General features: G+C 42.6%; 1 protein-coding gene across 4 annotated transcripts in view; it reads left to right on the top strand.

Annotated features, from left to right (window-relative positions):
- Positions 1 to 3816: 3816 nt before the first annotated feature.
- The window catches only part of SLC36A4 (solute carrier family 36 member 4), a 98619-nt gene continuing 80619 nt past the window's right edge, over positions 3817 to 21816 (top strand). For 2 of the 4 annotated variants that reach the window (XM_052669996.1, XM_052670003.1), the window contains exons 1-6: positions 3817 to 3889; positions 14264 to 14384; positions 15984 to 16074; positions 17241 to 17329; positions 18349 to 18444; positions 19982 to 20066. In XM_052669996.1, the coding sequence (XP_052525956.1) occupies positions 3862 to 3889; positions 14264 to 14384; positions 15984 to 16074; positions 17241 to 17329; positions 18349 to 18444; positions 19982 to 20066 (510 nt within the window). In that variant the 5' untranslated portion in view covers positions 3817 to 3861. Of the gene's footprint in view, positions 3890 to 4223; positions 4559 to 14263; positions 14385 to 15983; positions 16075 to 17240; positions 17330 to 18348; positions 18445 to 19981; positions 20067 to 21816 lie in introns of those variants that run through there. The other 2 variants (XM_052670000.1, XM_052670011.1) reach the window with 2 other exon arrangements.

The following is a 21816-nucleotide window of genomic DNA, read 5'->3' as shown; positions in this document are numbered from 1 at the left end:
AATCAAGGTGATGGGGAAAGGGAAGACGAACACTACTATGAATCAGGTGATGAGGCTGCAGCGACAGAGTAGGTCCAGGAGGAAGAGGGGCAGGACATGAATCTTCTCATGGCCGTAAAGCTTCTTCTTCATGAGGAATCTGTTCCCAGAAATCTAAACCTCATGATTGCAGGTCCCCTTTTTAGCCTTCTTCTTCTGCCAGCATGGCATTCCTGGACACCTGGGTAAGAGTCATGTGCAGTACCCCCTGACAGGACGATCTCCCTGGAGATAAGCCCACACAAAAGATGGCTTCCTGGCCATTAATTTGCAGCTTATCTCTCTCGTTGCCCCTGGCCTTGTCCATCTGTGTCCCTCAGACAAAGGATTTTGCAACCCTTACCCAGGACTTGTCCATCTGTGTCCGCCAGACAAAAGATTTCTCAACCCTGGTCAAGGACTTGTTTGGACGCGTTCCTCAGCAAGCTTTGAGGCATAAAAGAATAATCTCTTACAACACCAGAAGCCCTTCTATGCTGTGCATGATGGAGCACTGGCACAGGCAGCCCAGAGAGGCTGTAAGGTCTCCTCCTTGGAGATCTTCCAAAACGGCTGGGGCATTATTTTGGGCATCCTGCTTTTGCTGTCCTTGCTTGAGCAGGGGTTGGAGCAGGCAGAACCAGAGGTCCCTTCCCACCTCAACCATTCTCTGATTCTGTGAATCTATCAAACACAATGGAAACCAACCTTTGGAACTTCTTCCAAAAGACTCATCATGGTGAACAAATACAAGCTGTTCCATGCGTAGCCTGAAAATTCATAGTAGGAAGATGTAACAAAATAGTTTCCGAGCCAATACACATCAAAATAACGCCCTCCTAAAAACTTACGTCTGCAAGTTTATTACATTTTTAAGTGATACTGACCACTAAGATGCTGACTTTTTATGACAGTTTAGGATGTTGATATTTTGCCAAAAAGCAAAAGTAGGGATGCTTGGAAACTGGCCAATACATACCAGAAAATAGAACATGAGGAATTTATAAGAAAGGAAGCTCACAATTTTGACTGCTGAATTGGAAGTATGTATAAATGTTTTCATGTCAGTGATCAAAGGAGCTATTGCTCTTTGATTCCTAGGTAAGCAATAAGCTATTTGGGATGCAGTGAAATGTGGATGCAGCATTCATATTCAAGGGGATATCAAAATGTGTTCGTGTGGTCTGAAGTATATAACAGTGATATAAACCTTGGAGCAATGCCAACCATTTGCCAATCAGACAGAATTATAGACTACAGGCAAACAGATGGCAACATAATTGAAGGCTACCAATGGCTCATTAAAGCATCATGCAAACTAATCATCTTGTAACTGAGAACCTGCATAAAATATTAAAATATGAACTGCTACACAAAGCAGAAGTACAACTAGTCAGATGGAGGCAGAAAGGCCTTTAGTGTGTTTGTATGTCTGCACTTCTGATGCATCAGGTACAGGCACAGAAGGACATGCCTTTTTGGATGACACATAATTCAACTGTGAGACTTACTGCCTCAGGTGGTCAGGAAGAGAAATACAAAGAACCTGAAAAATAGATTCTGCAAAGAATTCGAAGAAAAGTCCTTCAAAACTTGAGAAACCTCTAAACCAAAGCTAATTGATATCTTTGTGGAAAAAAACAATAAAATCAACGAGTTGAACCCATGATTTCTAAGAGAGAAGCTGCAAATGCTATTCAGAATATGAAGCTTAATACAAATATGCATTTGGTGACTGCAATAGTCACAGCATGAGGTAATTTTGCATTGATGGATGGATGATTAGAAATAAACCAGATGCCTGTATTAAAGTAAATCCTCCCATTCTTACTACAGAGAAACAATACAAATATAGTAAAACCATGAATATCCATCACAACATAAAATCTCCTGCATTTTTCTGAACATTAATTGATCACTGCTGGCTACCCAGATATTTGGTATGTATTTTGGAGCATACTAGAGAAATCTCCCTCAACACATCACAAGCCTCTTCCCTGAGGAGTGACCTCTGATGCAGTAGTGGAAAGCAGTGGAAATAAATGGCACTGAGATGTGAATTAATGGTGTATCATGCCGTCAAATCTCTACAGCATGTATGAAGGATTTACTGTGCACCAAGTCCTGAAATGCAGTCAAAGTAGAAGGAATGAACATCCTTACTGAATACAGATTTTTAATATAAACTCATATAATCTGATACTTTTTTTTTTTTTTTTTTCAGGGAACAAACTTTGCTGTTATTAGAAACAGCAGAGAACATAGAATATGCATGAATATAAACAAAATTTATGTATTCTAAGTGAACACGTCACATAAATACTGTAAATAGCAAAGCAGTTTCTGAAATCAATAACCCACAGTCACAGGTTGCATAATGTGAGCCCTTTTCCAGAATAAATTCAATAAGCCAATAGCTCACATGCAAGGCTCTTTTTTAAAATAGCTTCATAGAACATAAAGCTGGTGATAGAAAATCGTTGTTTTCCCTAGTGGAACTTTGTAGATAATTGAATTATTTATACTTGTATCATAGAAAGGCCTGGGCTGAAAAGGCTTACAACGATCAATTAATTCCAAGCCCCTGCTATGTGCAGGGTCACCAACCACCAGACCAGGCTGCCCAGAGCCACATCCAGCCTGGCCTTGAATGCCTCCAGGCATGGGGCATCCACAGCCTCCTTGGGCAGCCTGTTCCAGTGCGTCACCACCCTCTGTGTGAAAAACTCCCTCCTAATATTTAACCTAAATCTCCCGTCTCAGTTTAAAACCATTTCCCCTTGTGCTGTCACTATCCACTCTCATAAACAGCCATTCCTCCTCCCTTCAAGTACTGGAAGGCCACACTGAGGTCTCCCCACAGCCTTCTCTTCTCCAAGCTAAACAAGCCCAGTTCCCTCAACCTTTCCTCATAGAAGAATGTATGAAGATGACTGAAGCTTCTGGGAACCTTCAGAAGTCTCTTGCATTTCTCCTGATAGGAAACTGATTAATTTGTTTCTTAATGTCTTCTCATTGCAAAGAAAGTTTTCTGTTTTAGAAAACCAACAGGTGAAAACTTTATTAGTTAAATCGTATCAAGCATCAGTATAGGCATAACTTTTACAGCTGTGATGAAGAACACTGATGGGTTACTCTGGGAGCAACTGGCACAAAGATGGGTTAAGTTGTGAGAGCCAGGTTAGTGGGAGATCAGTCTCCAAGTACTTAAAAGCAACAACAGAAAACGCTTGATTGAAGAAGGCTTTCTCAAACACTGTTCCTTTTAAGATAAACAGCAAAACTTCAGCTGAAAACCCTAGGAGTTTAAAACACCATACTTTCACAGTCACAGAATCATAGGGGTTGGGAGGGCCCTCTGGAGATCATTCAGTCCAACTTCTTTCCCTTTGTTTCTCCTCCTGCCTCTTCCCCCTTAAAGAGCTCTATATTAAGGGCTTCATATCATGACAACAAATATTCATGGAATTATAGCTTTTACTGCACAATGCTTAATTTCACAGAGAGCAAGGATTCTGTATATTACTTCACCCTGAGGGGAGATTTAGACTGATTGTAAGGAGGCACATGGTGAAGCTGAGGCGTTTACAGGGGCAGCCACCAGCAGGATAGCTGCTGTTAGGGACCAAAGATCAGTACGGGCGGTGGCTGACAAGGCGTCAACGCACCCAACATGGCGGCACGGCCAACCCCGCCCGGAGGACCAAACCCCGTCACTCCCGCATGTCCTCTCCTTCCGGCCGCTATCTATGGTTCGCCCCCGCCAGGCGCGCCGTAGCGCATGCGCAGTAGCGGGTCGGCCGGCTCCACATTGGCGGAAGGGCGCGGAGGAGCCGGTGGGAGATGGACGCTACCGGCGGGGAGGAGCTGGGTGAGCCGCGCCGTGCGCGCCGCCGTTGGGGGAGGCCGGCGGGCAGAGAGACAGCAGATCGCCGCGGGGCGGGGAGGGAAGCGACGTGAGGTGCGACCGGCCGACTTCTTTCCCCCTCCCTTGGAGGCGGAATGGTTCGGCCCACGGGGGGATGTGCTGCGGCGTTCAGCGCATCGTGGCGGGCGGGAGGAACCATCCCACCGGGGGGAGCGGTGCGCTGCGCCACTCCTTCTGAGCGGTCCGGAGCCGGTTCGGCTCTGTGGGGACACCGGGCGGGGCTGAGGGGAGCGGGGCGAGGTCGGTGGGCCCGCGGGGGGCGGGTGGCGGCTTCGCTTCGCAAGGACCTCGCGGGAAGCTGCCTCCGGAGCTCGGGGAAGGGAGGGCAGAGAGGACCGATCCAGGGCTGGATGGAGGGCTGCAGCCTCAGGCGCAGCTGTGTGCCCCTGCCTCTGAAGGGTTCCTCCCGTCCCCTGCTGGTGACAAAAAGCGGGAGGCGTGCTTCGAGTTTGGATTTCCCGAGGCTGATCCATCCTGCAGTGAGAGGATGCAAAGTGACGAGGGAAGCTTCATTGCTTCAGTCAGCTGCTCAGATTTGCGGGCATGCCAGGGATTGTTAGACCTTCAGAACGAGATTCTTATTATTATTTACAGGATTATCTGCTTAAGAATGTAGGTAAACTGGATTATCTTGATTAAACTTGAGATTTTTAAAAATTGCTGATTGGTCCTGTTGAATACATCTTTGTGTGTATTGATTGTGCAGCTTGGGAGTAAGTGCTGATCTGATTGAGGGTAGGAAGGCCCCGCAGAGGGATCTGCACAGGCTGGATCAATGGGCTGAGGCCAGCTGTGTGAGCTTCAATGAGATCCAGTACTGGGTCCTGCACTTCGGTCACAACAACCCCTTCCAATGCTACAGGCTTGGGGCAGGGTGGCTGGGAAGCTGCACAGAGGGAAAGGATCTGGGGGAGCTGGTTGACAGCTGGTTGAATGCAAGTTAGCAGTGGCCCAGGTGGCCAAGAAGGCAGGTAGCATCCTGGCTTATATCAGAAATAGTGCAGCTAGCTGGAGCAAGGAGGTGATGATCCCCCTGTACTCAACACTGGTGAGGCTGCCCCACGAGTTTCGGGCCCTCACTACAAGGGCCCTGGAGTGTGCCCATAGAAGGGCAGTGAAGCTGTGAAGGGTCTGGAACACAAGTGTTACGAGGAACTGGGATAGTGTAGTCTGGAGAAGAGGAGGTCCAGGGGGAGACCTTATTGCTCTGTACAGCTGCCTGAAAGGAGGTTGTAGTGAGTTGGGTGTCACTCTCTTTTCCCCAGTAACAGCAATAGGATGAGAAGCAGTGGCTTCAAGTTGCACCAGAGGAGGTTCAGGTTGGATATTAGGACAAATTTCTTCTCAGCAAGAGCGGTGAGGTATTGGAACAGGCTGCCCAGGGAAGTGGTGGAGTCACCGTCCCTGGAGATGTTCAGTAACTGTGGAGATGTGGCACTGAGAGATGTGGTGTGTGGGCATGATGGGAGTGGGTTGTTGGTTGGGCTAGGTGAGCTTAGAGGTCTTCTCCAACCATAATGACTCTATGAGTTCTTAATAGCATTCAAGTTCTTACCCACGTGTCATCAGTTGACCGCATGTTAATCATGTAGAAATGTGCGCCTTGGTCTAGATAGTGCACTGGATTAATTAAGACTTCGCAAATAAATGTGTGATTGTCAACAGGGGTAAAAGAGCTTCTCTGCAAGAGCATAATAAGCTGTGAAGGGTTTTGTAACTTGTGTTTTGTTCTGTTGGTCTCCTGGATTTTGATGATTTTCATACAGAAGCAAACACTTCTTCCTGCTTACTCAGTGACGTTATTGACTTCTCAACATTTATTAATAGAAAAAATCGTACTGTAAAGCAGAATAAATTGACTTCTGTAATACAGTCTGTAATGGAGAGAAACGTGATGCAAAGTTATCTCCCTCTGCCCCAAATAATAATTAAAGTAGCCACACTATGCATAGCACGCAGCAAAGAAAGCTAGCAAAATATAATATTAACTTTTATTCTGTAAATAATGTTACTATATAGCAATTAAAAAAAAAAAAAAGGTGCTTCTTTATCACGAGTTTTCCTTTTACATTTTAATTTTGGAAGATATTTTTCATTTTTTCTTTTTTTTTTCTTTTCATTCCTCTTGCATCCAGTTGGAGTTATGGTAGTGAGAAATGGGCAGGGGTTGGCTGGTAAGGGGTTGAATGGAATTACCTCCCCCTGGAGCTAGAAAGGATTCACAAGCCATTCAATCCAGGCAGTTGTGCCCCGGGAACTGCTGCTCAGTAACCTCATGCTCTTTGAGAGCTTCTGTGGTGGCTGTGGGAGTGTATAACAGAGTAATGTGGTAGAGCTCAGGAGTCGGGCCCATGAGTCATTTGTGTTTATAGACAGTGCTGCACAGTTCACCTTCTGCAGAAAGTACTATGAAGGTTCTTCATAGGCTGAAGATTAGGGTGTGGAGGAAAATACTTGTGGTTAAAAGCTTAACTGAGAGTTATATTGTGCATTGCTTACTGAACCAGTCGTGGATTCTGAGAAGAAGTTACTGTTTTCTCTGTGACTAAATATTTTTTGAGAGCCCTGGCTCTGACTGCTGAAAGAGCTTCTCCATGACTTCAGGATGATAAATTTACATCTGTAAATTGAATGGAATGGCTGAGCAAGTGCCTCATCTTGTCTCACTGATGGCTGTTCCCTGGATGGTGGAGTGGTCCTGTGTTACGGACCAGGAGTGTATCTGCTGTGTGCAGACCCAGTTGTCAGTCTTGTCCCATATAGAAGCCACAGCCGGGTTATGTGACAGAGCCTGTGGGCTTGTGTGTAGGTTGTCAGTGTACCCCGTGAAAAAATACAAGCTTCAAATCATACTTAGGCTAGTATATAGACTTAGTGCTTCTCTTCTGATTTTTGCTTTTATGCAGCAATCAAAACAAGAGCGAATTAAATTAAATAGAGCCTGCGTCCCTGTAGCAGAGACAGTGAGTCACCTTCTGTTTATAATAAACATTTTGTGGGACTCTGAATCTCCTGCTGTGTTTCTGGCTGTGTTAGCAAGTTCTTGTGTAGGAGCTGTAAGTGATGAAGTATCTGTGAGATTCACTTTGATTAATGCTTTTGCCAGGCATATAATGGGTACATAGGTTGCTCTGAAAGTAATGCCTCCTATTTATTTCCTTGGAAACTACAACAGATACAAAGAGCTCAGTGATACTGTTTGACAGAGCAAATTCTCAGCTACGAAACACTGGTCACCACATGAAATGTGTATTTTTGCCATTGATGAATGAGAGCCTACATGCTGCGCTCATAAAAATCTGCACCAGCAAAGGTGATCCTCTGTTACCATTGCTGAAATGCACCACTCACTGCCTCAGACAGTGGCTGTGACCACAGTGCTCTCCTTAAATATTCAACAAGCATTGATGAATGTCAGTGGGTACCATCTTTTTCACACAAAAGCATCCAGTTGCACACCTTGCTCTGCACTTCCATGTCAGATACCATTCTGACACACTGCCCCTCTGCTGCCGTATGGTGCAATGCTGTAACAGCAACATCCACTTCTGTTGTCATGGGCTGACAGAATGTAATAGGAAGCATTACTTTCAGAGCATCCCTCATACACTGGAAGTGTTGCTCCAACAAGATCTGTCTTCTTTCATAAACAGAGTAAATCCAGCTGATACAAACAATGATAAGCTATATCCTGCCCCTAAATCTTTTTTTACGTGTCAAATCCAGTTCTCGCTGTTAGATCACGCTTCCGAAACCCTCAAGGGAAACAAAAACAAGCTGCTAAATTGATTTGCAAAGCAGGTTTTAGATAAGAATTTGCCCAGGGGGTGAACTTCTCTGGAGGAACAACAGGAGATTTTTTGACTGTGTTTTTCATATTTCTTTGTTTTTAACTTGGTTGGCAGCTGTGGAAACAGCTTCATCCTTTTGTTGCCCTTAATGATGGAACTTAGTTTTGTCACTTGTGGTGCTGAGAGGTTCAGTTAGTTTTTGGAGTGTTAATGGCTTGAGCAATATAGAAAAACTAACTGAAGTTCTTAGTGAAAATGCATTTGCTTGCAGAACTTTCTAGCTAAGGGATTACTTGAGTGTGCTATAGATAGGCTTAGAATTAAGTACATTTAGTAACAGCTCAACAGTTTCTTTGGCAGTAAGTCTACAGAGATGCAGCCGAATTGTAGTGGTAGGAAGATGCATCGAGCAGGAAATATTGGTCAGCACAATTTAAAAATGACATTTTAATCTCCTACTGTATAGAGAATGGCTGCCTAGTGGCTGAAGTTCCTTGGAGGTCTGAGGATTCAGGATTGAGGTTTGTGTGATGTAGCATAGCATGAATCTGTCATGGTTTGTTACGGCTTGTTGTCAGTAGTAGTGCTGCTTGCAGAGCTTTTTGGCATCCTTCTTTTGTGGATGTTTGCAGAAGAGTACAGAAACAACAACGAATATTCTATACTTGCATAATATATAACAGGTGAGGACAGGCTGGATGAAATGCTTGGTCTAACAAGATTTTTGTAATAGTGTTGGAAAAGGGGTTTGTATTAGCTGATAGAAAGACATTTGAAAATTGTGTGGTACTTTGGCTAGGTAGAAGCAAAGCATTCGTAGAGGTGAGCTGTCCTTCTGTGCTGTGTTGAATCATGAAATGTGATGCAAAGCACAGAATGCACACAATCCAGTTCCAGCCCCTTGCTGTGGGCTGACTGCTGCCCAGGGCCTGTTGCTGCCCTTCAGCACCTCCAGGGACAAAACATCCACAACAGCTCTGCAAATACCGTTACTGAAGTGGATCTTCAATAGCGAATAAAGTTTGGATGCATTTGAGGCAGCTTGGTGGAACAGGAGCCTAAGGAAGACTGAGATGTATGTTGTACCGTATGCTTCATGAGGCAACAGGCTGCGGGGTTCACCTCCAGCTGAGGTTTGGCATGCCTGTGCTGTTCTTTGAGTTTAATGCCCTATTTATGCTTATTGGACCATGCAGGGGCCACTGAGATGATCAGAGGGCTGGAGCTCCTCTCCTAGGGGGAAAGCTTGAGGGAACTGGGATTGTTTAGCTTGGAGACCTCGCTGTGGCCTTCCAGTACTTGAAGGGAGCGTATAAACAGCAGGGGGAACGGCTGTTTATGAGGGTGGATAGTGATAGGACAAGGGGTTTTAAATTGAGATGGGGGAGGTTTAGGTTAGATATGAGGAGGAAGTTTTTCATACAGAGGGTGGTGACGCACTGGAACAGGTTGCCCAAGGAGGCTGTGGATGCCCCATGCCTGGAGGCATTCAAGGCCAGGCTGGATGTGGCTCTGGGCAGCCTGGTCTGGTGGTTGGTGATCCTGCGCATAATAGGGGGATTGAAACGTGATGATCATTGTGGTCCTTTTCAACCTAGGCCATTCTAGGATTCTATGCTAGGAAGCACTCTAAGTTTTGATATTCCATGCTAAAGCTCTGGCAGTGACTATGTACTTCTCACAGACTGTCTCAGGCTAGGTCCATGTAGGCTGAGTACTTGCTCTTCTACTTTGTGGGTATGTATCAGCTTTGTGGGACAGATAAAGGTTAATTTTTTTTCACTGATGTGCTCTAGACCACATACTTGGATCCATTAGATTTGTGTAATATCCAAAATTAAATATCTGTGCAAGTATGGACTGTGCAGCTGGGACACAGCTGCAGTACCCCCAACAGTGGAGATCTATTGTCAGAGCCATGCTGAAAAAGCTGCATGATCAAAAAATTACATGTCTTACCACTGTCACTGGTGGCTGATTCATTCATATATTGTAGCCCCAAGCTGTACACAAGTCATGGGATCAAGGAAGAACGTTGGGGAGAAAGAGGCAATTCAGGAACTTTGGAATGCCTGGTTCTGGATGGAGAGGCTGCAGTCTTTTTTGGCTGATCAATCTTTCTGGAAAGCTGATGTCTTCATTCTGTAGATAAGAGAACATCCTTGTGCTTCCATGCATGCCAATCATAGAATCACCAAGGTTGGAAAAGACCTAAAAGATCATCCAGTCCAACCGTTCACCTATTCCCAATAGCTCCCACTAAACCATGTCCCTCAACACAACATCCAGTCTTTCCTTGAACACCCCCAGGGTTGGTGACTCCACCACCTCCCTGGGCAGTCCATTCCAGTGCCTGACCACCCTTTCTGAAAAGTAATACTTCCTAATGTCCAGCTTGAATCTCCCCTGCCATAGCTTGAAACCATTCCCTCTGGTCCTATCACTAATGACACGAGAGAAGAGAATCTCCCTTCAGGAAGTTATAGAAAGCAATGAGGTCTCCCCTCAGCTTCTTCTCCAGGCTGAACATTCCTCCTTCAGCCTCTCCTCATCAGCCCTGTGTTCCAGACCCCTCACCAGCTTTGTTGCCCTCCTTTGAAGACATTCCAGGGCCTCAATATCTTTCTTGCAGCGAGGGGCCCAAAACTGGACACAGAACTCAAGGTGCGGCCTCACCAGTGCTGAATACAGGGGAACAATCACCTCTCTGCTCCTGCTTGCAACACTGTTTCTGATGCAGGCCAGGATGCCATTGGCCTTCTTGGCCACCTGGGCACACTGTGGGCTCATGTTCAGCCGAGCATCAATCAATACCCCCAGGTCCATTTCCTCTATGCCGTCCTCCAGCCACACCGCCCCAAGCCTGTAGCGTCGCCTGGGGTTGTTGTGGCCGAAGTGCAGGACCCGGCATTTGGCCTTGTTGAAACTCATCCCATTGGCTTCAGCCCAGCTCTCCAGCCTGTCCAGATCCCTCTGTAGGGCCTCGCTACCCCCAGGCAGATCCACACTTCCAGCCAATTTGGTGTCATCTGCGAATTTACTGAGGGTGCACTCGATGCCCTCATCGAGGTCATCAATAAAGATATTGAAGAGGACAGGCCACAGCACTGACTATATACAGGGAATTTAAGTGAATCAAGATTGTATATTTTGTCTGACCTGCATGTCTTCTATTTTGTAAATTCTTACATTCAAAAGTGCTTTACTTTTTGTCACGATCAATGGCTGAATGGGACAAATGAGTTCAGTACTCAAGACCAGCATTAAGTCTGACAGGGAAATGGAGCAGAGTGTCTGCTGCAGACAAGTGATGAAGAGACAGACGAAGCTCTTTGAACAACTGGAAGGAGCCTTCTACTTGCAAGTCCTGCTTATCCTGGGGAAGTTTGCCTTCCTAATGCCTTCTGGGGAGGCAATGTCACAGGGTCCAAAGAAATGAGGATTTTTCTGAACTGTTGTGTTTCTCAATAAAAGTTTTGATGCTGAAATCTTATTCTGCAGTACTTTTAAAAAAAAAAAAAATTTGAATTAAATTATCAGTTATTGCAAATATTAGCATTTTGCTTTGTACATTAGCCCACATGTTTTTGTGGAATCTAGTGAAATAATAATGACTTTTTAAAAAATACATGACCAAATAAAGCGTAAAAACACATTTCTTTTTTTCTTAAGAGGGATCTGCTCTGAAGTAGTCCTTCAGTGAGCTACAGAACCTCTTCTCAGAAAAAGTTAATGATTAAGGAAAAAAGCCCACAAGGCCAGGTTGGTCGGCATCCTGGGCTGCGTGATCTGTTGCCTGATTTAGTGGTTGGCAGCCGTGCCTGTGATGGGGGGGTTTGAGCTAAATGATTTTTTGTCCCTTTCTACCCAAGCCATTCTGTGATGATTCTGTGGTTGTTAGACTCAGTATTTCAAAATATGAATATATTCCTAATTGCACACCTGCTGGGTAAAACCTCCAGAATTGGCACTTTGTTTGGACTGATACTAGAGGGGAAGGACTTCTGTTCTAAAAGCAGAGTACGTGGATTTTGGTGAGCACTGTGAGCACAGCAGTAACTCAGCTCAGGGTGACAGGTCATGGTGTCCTACAGTACTGCTCAGCACAATGCACTGGCAATAGTGGGAAGGGACCTATTTGCTGACCCTTTTTTTGATCAATACAGATAGTACACACCACATAGAGTAAGGTGATTAAATCTATCTCAACTTGTATAATTAGAGTATGGTCGAGTATAAATTTGATTTATGCTGTACTGTCCATTTAGATCTGACCTCTGATGCTGCATTCCCCTGCACTCTTCTTGTTTTTTTTCTTTTTTTTTTTTTTTTTTTTTCTTTTTTCCAAGTGTCTTCAATATCAGCATTCATCTTCATTGACACTTAGTTCAGATGACTTGGTGCTGTCTTTAGATGAGGTTGATCTACAAGCTTTAATTTTAATTACCTGGATTTCAATGCGAGACTGGATCAGGCCATGAGCAACCTGATCTAGCTGTGGTGTCCCTGTTCATTATAGGGGAATTGGCCTAGATGGCCTTCAGAGTTCCCTTCCAGCTCCTAGGGTTCTATGATAAGCTGCCTTCTATCTTACTGGATATATAACACTTGTTTAATAGTTGTTTGAAGTTCCTATAGCTTGTGTTTGGCTTCAGTGCCCTGCTTTGGGGTTAGACGTAAGATTTAATAATGATATTTTTGAACAGCAGATTTCAGTGTATTCTGTAGGCTTTGTGCATGTATCTTGTTTTTACATCAAGTAGTGATTTTATTAGGTTGACCACAATAAGTCCCTAAATAAAGCTTGTACCTGGCAAGTGTGTTCTGCTGTGTGCTTTGGAAATGCCAGTCGTCCACCTCTTCTTTTAAATGCTTCTGCAGTGGCACTGGTGTCACACATCTGTTTGAGATCTGTTCAGCAGATCTTATGAATGGGTGCTGCAGAAGGCAAATACTCTTTTTGCTCTTGGCAGGATTTGTTTTGCTTAACTGTAATCATTTAGAAATGGTTTAATCAGTGCGGAACTGGCAAAAGCTGAGAGGCAATTTTGTTCACTGCTGGCTGCTTGCTGTTTCTTAGTGCTGTTATTTAGCTGGATAGCAAGATTGCATATGTTGACTGCAGTGTCATTTTATGCTGCTTTAAGAAGATCTGGAAATGGCAGTTTGAGCATGTGGTTTAATTCAGTTATCTAGGTTCTCCTGACAGTGATGGGGGATATCTTCTAGCGTAGCTGTTGTACCAATCGCTTGTCTTGGGTACAGGACTCGAAGGTGTCATGAGTAGGTCTGTGATGATACTACACTGGGAGTTGTTCACTCCCTCGAGGGTAGAGAGGCATTGCAGAGAGATCCTGATGAATTAGAGGGCTGGGAGACCAACCATGATGAGTTTAACAGGAGCAAGTGCAGAATTCTGCATCAGGGGTGGGACAGCCCTGGATCACGTCACATACAGACGTGGGGATGAGATGCTGTAGAGCAGCCCCAGGGAAAGGGATCTGGGGGTTTGATGGCAAGTTGGACGTGAGTTAGCAGCGTTCAGCCAAAAGGACCAACTGCACCCAGCGTGCATCAGGTCCAGCACCGCTCTGCGATGCTGCATCCTCACCTCCAGCACTGGCACTGGTTTGAGCACCACAATACAAGAAAGGTATGAAAGGGTTCAAATGAGGGTTACAGAGATGGGGGAGGATCTGGTGTACGAGGTGTGTGAGGAGTGGCTGAGCTCAGCCCAGAGCAGAGCTGAGGGGAGGCCTGATGGCAGCTGCAGCTCCTCACAGGGAGCAGAGGGCAGCGCTGAGCTCTGCTCTATGTGACAGCGACAGGGAATGGCATGGAGCTGTGACAGGGGAGGGCGGCTGGGGGTGAGGGAAAGGGTCTGCATCACAGGGCATGGAACAGCCTGCCCAGGGCTGTGGGCATGGCCCCGAGCTGCTGGAGCTCAGGGAGCATTTGGACAGTGCTCTCAGACAATGGGTTTGGGTTTTGGGAGGTCCTGTGTGGGGCTGGGAGTTGGAGTTGATCCTTGGGTCCCTTCCAACTTGGGATATTCTGTGATCAGTGGTAGGATGGAATGACTGGATGAAGGTTACCCTTACTTTCCACTTCTAAGAGCTGGAGAGTAGGCTAAGTGCTTAATTGAAAATAGCTAATAGCACTCTCATCAATCAGTGTCATCTTTTCCTAGCACTGGATGACCTTTCTTTTTAACCTGTATGTTGTATTAGCTTTTTAAAACTGTATACGCCATCGTTGTTTTGATGGTACAAAGTTGTTTTTCTTAAAGCTGTAATGTTTGGCCATAAACCAGCCTACTTTTGAATAATGTGAATGTGTACCCCTTTAAAGTGAAACAGCATTTCTTCTGTAGATATGTGATGTAAATAACTATCTGCCCAAACCAGCTCTATACTTGATAACATAAAGAAATCTCACAGAATGGCAAATTAGTTGAAAATTGTCTTTTAATTCTAAACTGTACATTTCTTTCTAAGACTAAGTTTGCTTTAACTCTGTTGTTTAGACATGGAAGTAATGAAGCCTTTAATTGATGAACAACATTCAGATGTTTCTGATGAGGAGCGTGAAAGTAATTTCCTGCCAGTTGAGAAGCATTACCAACTTGATAGTGAAGAAGGCATTACGTATGTATCATTCTTAACTATCGGCTTGTTAAAAATTTGTTACCTCCAACTTTCTTTTCATAAGTAGCTTACTAAACTCTTAAGTGGTTTACTTGCAGCCACGCTATGGTTTTGCAGGTATACTTAAGGCTTTTCATAGTTTTACAATAATCAGTGGATTGTGCAGAGGTTCTTTGTTCTTTGGAAGCTAGCAGTATGCTGACTAAAATATTCAAGGTGACCACTGTTAAGTGATTGGGCCTTTTGAAATCCAAACACTGTTTACAGTGGATTTGGATTGAATTAATTTTATAATAAAAAGCTTAAGATACATTGGAAATAGATTATTTGTTGATATTTGAAGAACTTGTAAGTTCTGTTTTTGTTATTTCTTTTTTATTGAGTAAAGCTTTAATGGTCACAAATCAAAGATTCTGACAGGTAATTGTTTTGAATGTTATCATTATAAAATAGCTTTGATGAAACTTTGAATCTTTCGGAGGCAAAATGACAATAAAATTACACAAAAAATATCCTTATCAAGGTGGAAGAGGGACCTGGAGGTCAGACTTCTATGTCCCATTCGAAGGAACTTGTTTCTAGATATTAGTAAGAACATCCTTTGAATGTGCTAGACCACTTTAAAGTACTTAGAGGAAAGAGCTGGTTCACAGATCATCTTTATCAATGACCTAGACCGTGGGATCGAGTTAACCCTCAGCAAGTACATTGATGATACAAAGCTGACAAACAGAAGGAAGGGATGCCATCCAGAGGGATCTGGACAGGCTCTAACTGTGTGCCCATGTGAACCAGTGAGGTTCAACAGCACCAAGGGCAAAGTGTTACGTTTGAGCTGGGGCAATGTCTGCAGACTGGGAGAGCTCATGGAGAGCAGCCGTGCAGAGGTGGAGGAGAACCTCGTGGTTGAAAAACTGGAGGGCCAGCTGTATCTGGAGCAGCATCAACAGTGTGATGGCCAGCAGAGTGAGGGTGGTGATTGTCCCCCCTCTACTCTGCACTCAGGAAGCCCCACATGAAATACTGCATCCAGCACAAGAAAGACATAGAGCTGTTGGAGCTGGCCCAGAGGAGGGTCACAGAGATGTTCAGAGGGCTGGAGCACCTCTCCTGTGAAGAAAGGCTGAGAGAGCTGGGCTTGTTCATTCTGGAGAAGACAAGGTTCTGGGATGATCCCATCTCGGCCTTCCTGTACTTGAAGGGAGCTTATAACAGGAGTGATTTTTTTAGATGGTCTGATTTTGATAGGACGACAAAGAATGGTTTTACCCTAAAAGAGGATGTATTTAGATTAGGTGTTAGGTAGAAATTTTCACTGAGAGGACGGTGAGGCCCTGGCACAGGCTTCCAGGAGAAGTTATAAATGCCCCATCCATGGATGTGTTCAAGGCCAGGTTGGATGGGGTCCTGGGCAGCCTGATCTAGTGGGTGGCAAGCAGCCCATGGTGTGGTATTGGAGCCAGGTGTTCTTTAAGGTCCCTTTCAGCTGAAGCCTTTCTTATATGCTAATAAAGATGGAGGGTGCTCTTCCCCCATCCAGTATGAATGTACTTCTGATGTGATTATGTGATCCGTGACTTGCTGTGTTTGTGTCCTTAGGTTTATACAAACGCTTACCCATCTTCTCAAAGGAAACATTGGAACTGGGCTTCTTGGTCTTCCTCTTGCAATAAAGAATGCTGGTATTGTGGTAAGACTTAATTATTTTTCACAGGTAGAAAAATTACCTAGGAAGATCTATAAATATGTGGCAGAGCCTGAAAAACTATATAGCTGTTGTTTGTACCTACCTACTTACAGTTGTTTTCTGTTTTTCCTTTTCAGTGTGGTGAATATGTGAAGGTTGACACAAACTTTTTTTTAAAAATCTAGGCAATTCTGTTAGAATATGTTGTATTTTTGCTTAACCAAAACATTTTTTTTTCTGTAGAAAACAACAACAATTTAAAAAAAAAAAAAACAAAAAAAACCAAAAAGTCTGAAACCAGAAAAATGTTGATTCATTCAGTTTCCTGTGAATGGGATTTGTTGTTGGGTTTATCTCATCTTTGTCCAGACTTCTTTGTATCCAGATTGTGTGGCAGAGGATGTACTCTTATTTTCTTAAGTCAGACTTCTGTTTCTGAGCACAATTAATTTGTACCAGACAACAAACAGTATCATTTTCCAAGGCAGTGTAAATTTCATCAAGTGAAATTTTCAACTAGATAAGGCAGTTCTTTATTACAGAAGGCTTAATGCAAGGATGAAAGTTACGTGTGAATAGCAGGTACCTTTTGTGAAAACTTGTGGTCAGACTTAGGAAAAGAAATTATTTAATTCAGAAGTTATCTGTGACTCACAGTTGTAAAAGTTATCAGGAGAGTGTTTGTGACATGTTCTTTTCCCCCTTTGTTTTTATATTTTATTACACTGCACATCAGCTGTTCAAATGTAATGGGAAGAAGCCTTTAAAATGGCAATGCTGCTGCTGATGAAATGGTCCAAGGCATGGTATGGACATGTGCAAAGTGTTCAGCCTTTTCTTGTGATAATTCTTTTGATGAATATCTTAATGAAACTGTTAATGGGGGGAAGTTCTTCGTGCCCCCTTGCTATTCAGTGCATGATCATCTCTAAGAAATCATCATTCAAACAATCAGTTAAAGGGAGGAATGCCACAGGAAGTCAGCTGCAAATTCTCCAGTGGGTTGGGGGGGGAGATTGCATATCATTTGAACCTTAAAATCTATTTGTGTGCTGAAATGTGAAATTTTTGCATGTGAAGATTTTTCCCCAGTGTATTTTCATGAGAAGTTCTGTTTGTATTACTTCTGTTGTTGATATTCTTTTTCCTCTTTTTTGTCTCCACACCAGGTCGGACCAGTCAGCCTTGTGCTCATAGGAATTATATCCATTCATTGTATGCACATCTTGGTACGTTGCAGCCACTGTCTATGTCAGAGGTAAATGTGGAACTACTCACTCTGTTGCTGAGTTGGAATATTATTTTTTTTCTTCTCCAATTCTGATTTTTGGTCTGTGGAATGACGTGATGTTGTAGCAATTTGTTCAGCTCAAAATCTTGTACTTAAAAAAGAGAACACACACATTTATGGTGCAGCTACAAGTGACAGCTGTGTGACCAACACTGTGTTAATACATTGACAAAAAATTTCTTCTCTGCTCCTACACAAAATTAGGTTGGTTTAATATATATTGTCCAGTGTCCTGTTCCCTCTCTTAATAGGGAAGTAATCGGGTGTTTGTCATTACAGTTTTATTTGCTTACCTTCAGTCCTTTAACCCCCTTGTATCTTCATAGTTTTCTTAGCTTCTGAATCTTCACAGCTTTGAAAAATGTTCAATTTATGAATTGTCAGTTTGTAAATATAGAATAAATGGAGAATTGTTTATTTATTTTATGCTAATACGTGAGCTCTGTTTCTTTGGATTGTGACAATTGGATTCTTCAAAATTGTGGTGCTAAGAAATGTATTGAAGTGCTAACGGTGAACAGATAAATGCCAGACAGTCTTTCAAGTGAGATGTAGGACTCTTTGGGGGAAGTGGTTTCAAATTGGGCTGACAGTATTTCCATTAGTAGTTGTTGTCATTAATCACTTTTATCTTGGTCAGGTGTTAAAGGGCAGCAGTGAAAGTTCTCCTGCTGTTGTTTCTGAACTGAAAACACACTAAGCTGTTAGTGTCCACGTAGCTGGAAAAGCTATCATTCAAAAAAACCCTGAACTGTTTTAGTACTATTGAATTAATGGGGAACAGTTTTGGTTACATGCTTAGAGAGTGCTAGATATTCCTTCCTGTGAGAAAGGAGCCCAAGCTGTACTTGTAAAATTCAGTAGCTGCAGAGTGGAGTCACAGATGATTCCTTATAACCCTGTGAGGCCCGCAGCGTTTTCAGAGTGGAGATCTAGGCTCTGATTGTTTCTAGTAACTCCATTCTTTCTTCATTCCTTGATCTCAGGTTGAAAAAATCCTCACTGGGGTATAGTGATACAGTTAGTTACGCCATGGAAGTGGGGCCTCTGTCTGCCCTTCAGAAAAGATCCTCCTGGGGAAGGTAAGTTGACAGTGGAATTTAATTTAATAAATCAATTATTAAAATTAATGGCTACTCTTGGAACGGTTAGGAGACTGCTTTTTACTGAGCTGTAGCTAGTTTTAAGAATGCATTCTCTGTATTTGTAATAAGAAATACTGTTGCATAAAATTATTTCCTGAAGTCAACTTGTGTGCTGGGGATGACTGGGGAGTGAGTCTGTGTGTAAGGAGCTGTGAAGGAAAGAATTTTGATGTGTAGAATAGGATGGCATATGGTATAACCAGAAGTGTATTCTGTATTGCCTAATGCAGTAATGAAAATTTCTGCCAGCCTTCACCACAATGTATTTCACTGCATCAGACTTTGCTTTCTGAGCAAGTTGGTACTGCAAACATAATTTTGACTTTTTGTATTTAGTCTAGAAGGGATCAAAACATTCTTTTATTTCTGTCAGGAAAAGATGGTGGAGAAATAGCTACTACCTTTTTATAGGAGCAGCATGCAGGTATTGATAGCTTGTTGTCTCTCTTAAATGCTTTGTCCCTCTTGGAAAAAAAAAAAGAGCATCATATTGTCTTTGCCATCTGTTGCTGTATAGCTTATGATATGACTACATGGCGGAACTGAAAATCTGAGTTGTTGTTCCATGTTAATTGTAAGGGATTTTTCCCTCTCTTGAAGAGAAGAATATTTTTCCTTGTCGTTTTCAAGGATTTAGCACCTTGTATCACATGTTTTGGCTGTCGCTTGGTTCCAAATAAGACCAAGGGAAGTTGTGTTTCAGGATCTTTTGTGATGACTTCATAGGAATGGACTGGAGCTGAGATTAGAGGGAGATTGGTCTGTAGTGAAATAGAGTGAAAATGCTGTAACGCACCAAAGAGTTACATGCCACAAATGACAATTCTGTTTCCAAAGACACCGTGCTTCAGCAAATCTGTTCAGTGGGGCATTTCTCTGTTAGAGAACTATATGTAGTAAAACTATTAAGAGAGTTTCATTATGATGTGTCTTCAGGCCACCATCCTGTGAATCATTTTTCAAAAACAATATGAGCCATGAAAAACTATGAAATTTTTTTTTCCCCAGGAGACACAGTGTCTGAATGTGTATTTGGATACATTTGTATAGATCCAATTAGCTGTGAAATGTTTGTCATCTGGAATTGCTGGAGCTTATATAACTAAGACTGTATGAGACATTTCATCTCTGGTATCAGTGGAAAACAGCTGTGTTATAGTGCTAAATTACTGCAGCAGAAGTTATTTGCAAACTGAGTGTCTGTGTCCATTGTTTATATTTGTACAACACCACTGCATGTTTGAATTTCCCTGTATGCCCCTTTAAAGCATGTGATATGCCTGTAAAAAAAGAATGATTAGAAAATTACTGCCACCACCAAAAAAGCCACAAAACCACTTTATTTTTGCCAGAAGAGGAACCTACATTCCAGCATTGGTGAGATTAATTCACAGGAGTTATAATTGTGTGTTAGCTAGAAATAGGTTAACATATATGAACTTTAATGTATGTTTGTTTATTTTTCCTTTCTCAGGTATATTGTGGACTTTTTCCTAGTGATAACACAGCTGGGATTTTGTAGTGTATATGTTGTATTCTTGGCAGAAAACGTTAAACAAGTGAGTAAATATATTGTATGGAAACAGCTTTGGCATTTAATTTGTTTTTCACTACTTTTATTTCCTTGTACAGTCCAAAAGAACTTGTAGAATGTGGAGCTGAGAGATGCACAAAATACACTCTGTCGTGGTCTCCCCCAAGTTGCTTTTGGAAAAATGTGGCAGTGTGCAGAGTGATCTAAACTGGCATATTGTGCAGGTGGTTGTAGCTTCATTGCCCTCTGATTTGTTTGTCAGATTTCAAAATGAATCCTAAAAACTGGTGAAAATACAAGACCATGTTAGGACTGGCATCCAGTTTTCTCTGGACTTCTCTGTTTTACCAGGCTTCGCTGCTGCCTTTTTTTTTTCCCCTGATCTCCTAAGTGTATTTTACCCTTTTTGTGCCATGGGAATCTTTCTTTGAATCTGGTTTTGTTTAACCTCTTCAGTTTTCCAGAACTGTCTTGCAGTTATTTAGCTGCTTTTTTTTTCCCATAGAATCTGTTGAATCTAAACCTATCCTGATCTTGCTCTTAAAAAATACCTGACCTTGGAATTTCCATAACCTCCCAATTAATTGGTTCCAATGCTTTGTTATCTATTAGACAACTTCTTACTTGAGTCTAAGCTAGAAATAATTATTTGCAATTCAAGTCTGTTATTTCCTGCTCTGCTTCCAAGTGTCTTATTGTATTTTAAGTATGGATGCCTTTTACATTTTTGAATATTGATATCACATCTCCCACTTCCTTTTTAAGCAAATTCTTAGTTTTTTCTTTTATCCCAGCAGTTGTTTATGCTAGTCTTGCTGAAGTCTTGCTTGTGACCAGTAGACTTGAGAGGTTTTTTCACAGGTCTTATTCCAGACTTGATATTTCAGTATAATGATTATCTTGCAGGAGCATGTCGTTATTAGCTCATGATTGATTTGTGATTCACTGTGACTTCTTGATCCTTCACTGCAGAGTTCATCCTGGCATTTCTTCTAGTTCATTTTGTACTGATAGTTTCTCTTTACCTATGAAATTCTTTATTTGTCCTTATTGAATTGATGTTTGCCAGAGCTCACGGCCAAGTTTTCCTTCTGTATTCTTTCACTTTCCATCTGGAAGGATGTTTAAACTCTGCTTATTACATCCCTGTTATTAATGAAAATATTAAATATTACTGCTTAAGAAGCATTTCGTGTTTTCAAGTAGTATTAAACAGATGCAAACAAACATATTGAGGTGTTGTATATTTTAAAAATGAATATTAATCATTAGAAAACTACTGTGATTAGTTTATGCAAACTCTAGATGTCTCAGGATATCTAAAAGTCAAATATTTTTAATTCTAGATTTATGAAAAAGTCAATTAAAACTTGCAAGTGAATCCTCACAGCCAGAAATGTCTGTATACCTCCTCAAACCTTTCAATAAAATCAAACTATCATTTTTCTGCCACACAGTCATTTGTCATTGACAAAACCAAACAAAAGCATGCATGGAACGCGCACACTGGTTCTCACTTGAAGTGTTACTGCTCTAACAACACGCAGTGTGAGGAATAAGCAAGAGCATCCAGTAGCTTTTGCTCAGTTCCTGAGCTACGATATCATTGACACAAGTGAGACTTGGGAGAGGTCCTGTGAGTGTTGTGTCATGATGGACAGTAGGACCTTCAGCAGGAGCAGTCAGGAAGGGCGATGCGGGCTGGCACTGTGTGTGAGGGAGGAGCTGAGCTGTTTCTTATTCAAAGGTATCTTGAGATTGGCTGCCCTTGCTCT

The sequence above is a fragment of the Tympanuchus pallidicinctus genome, unplaced genomic scaffold (genome assembly GCF_026119805.1).
Source record: "Tympanuchus pallidicinctus isolate F22 unplaced genomic scaffold, pur_lepc_1.0 scaffold11, whole genome shotgun sequence".
NCBI lineage: Eukaryota > Metazoa > Chordata > Aves > Galliformes > Phasianidae > Tympanuchus > Tympanuchus pallidicinctus.
The sequence above is the reverse complement of the archived record's forward strand: the minus strand, read 5'-3'. Positions and strand labels throughout refer to the sequence as shown.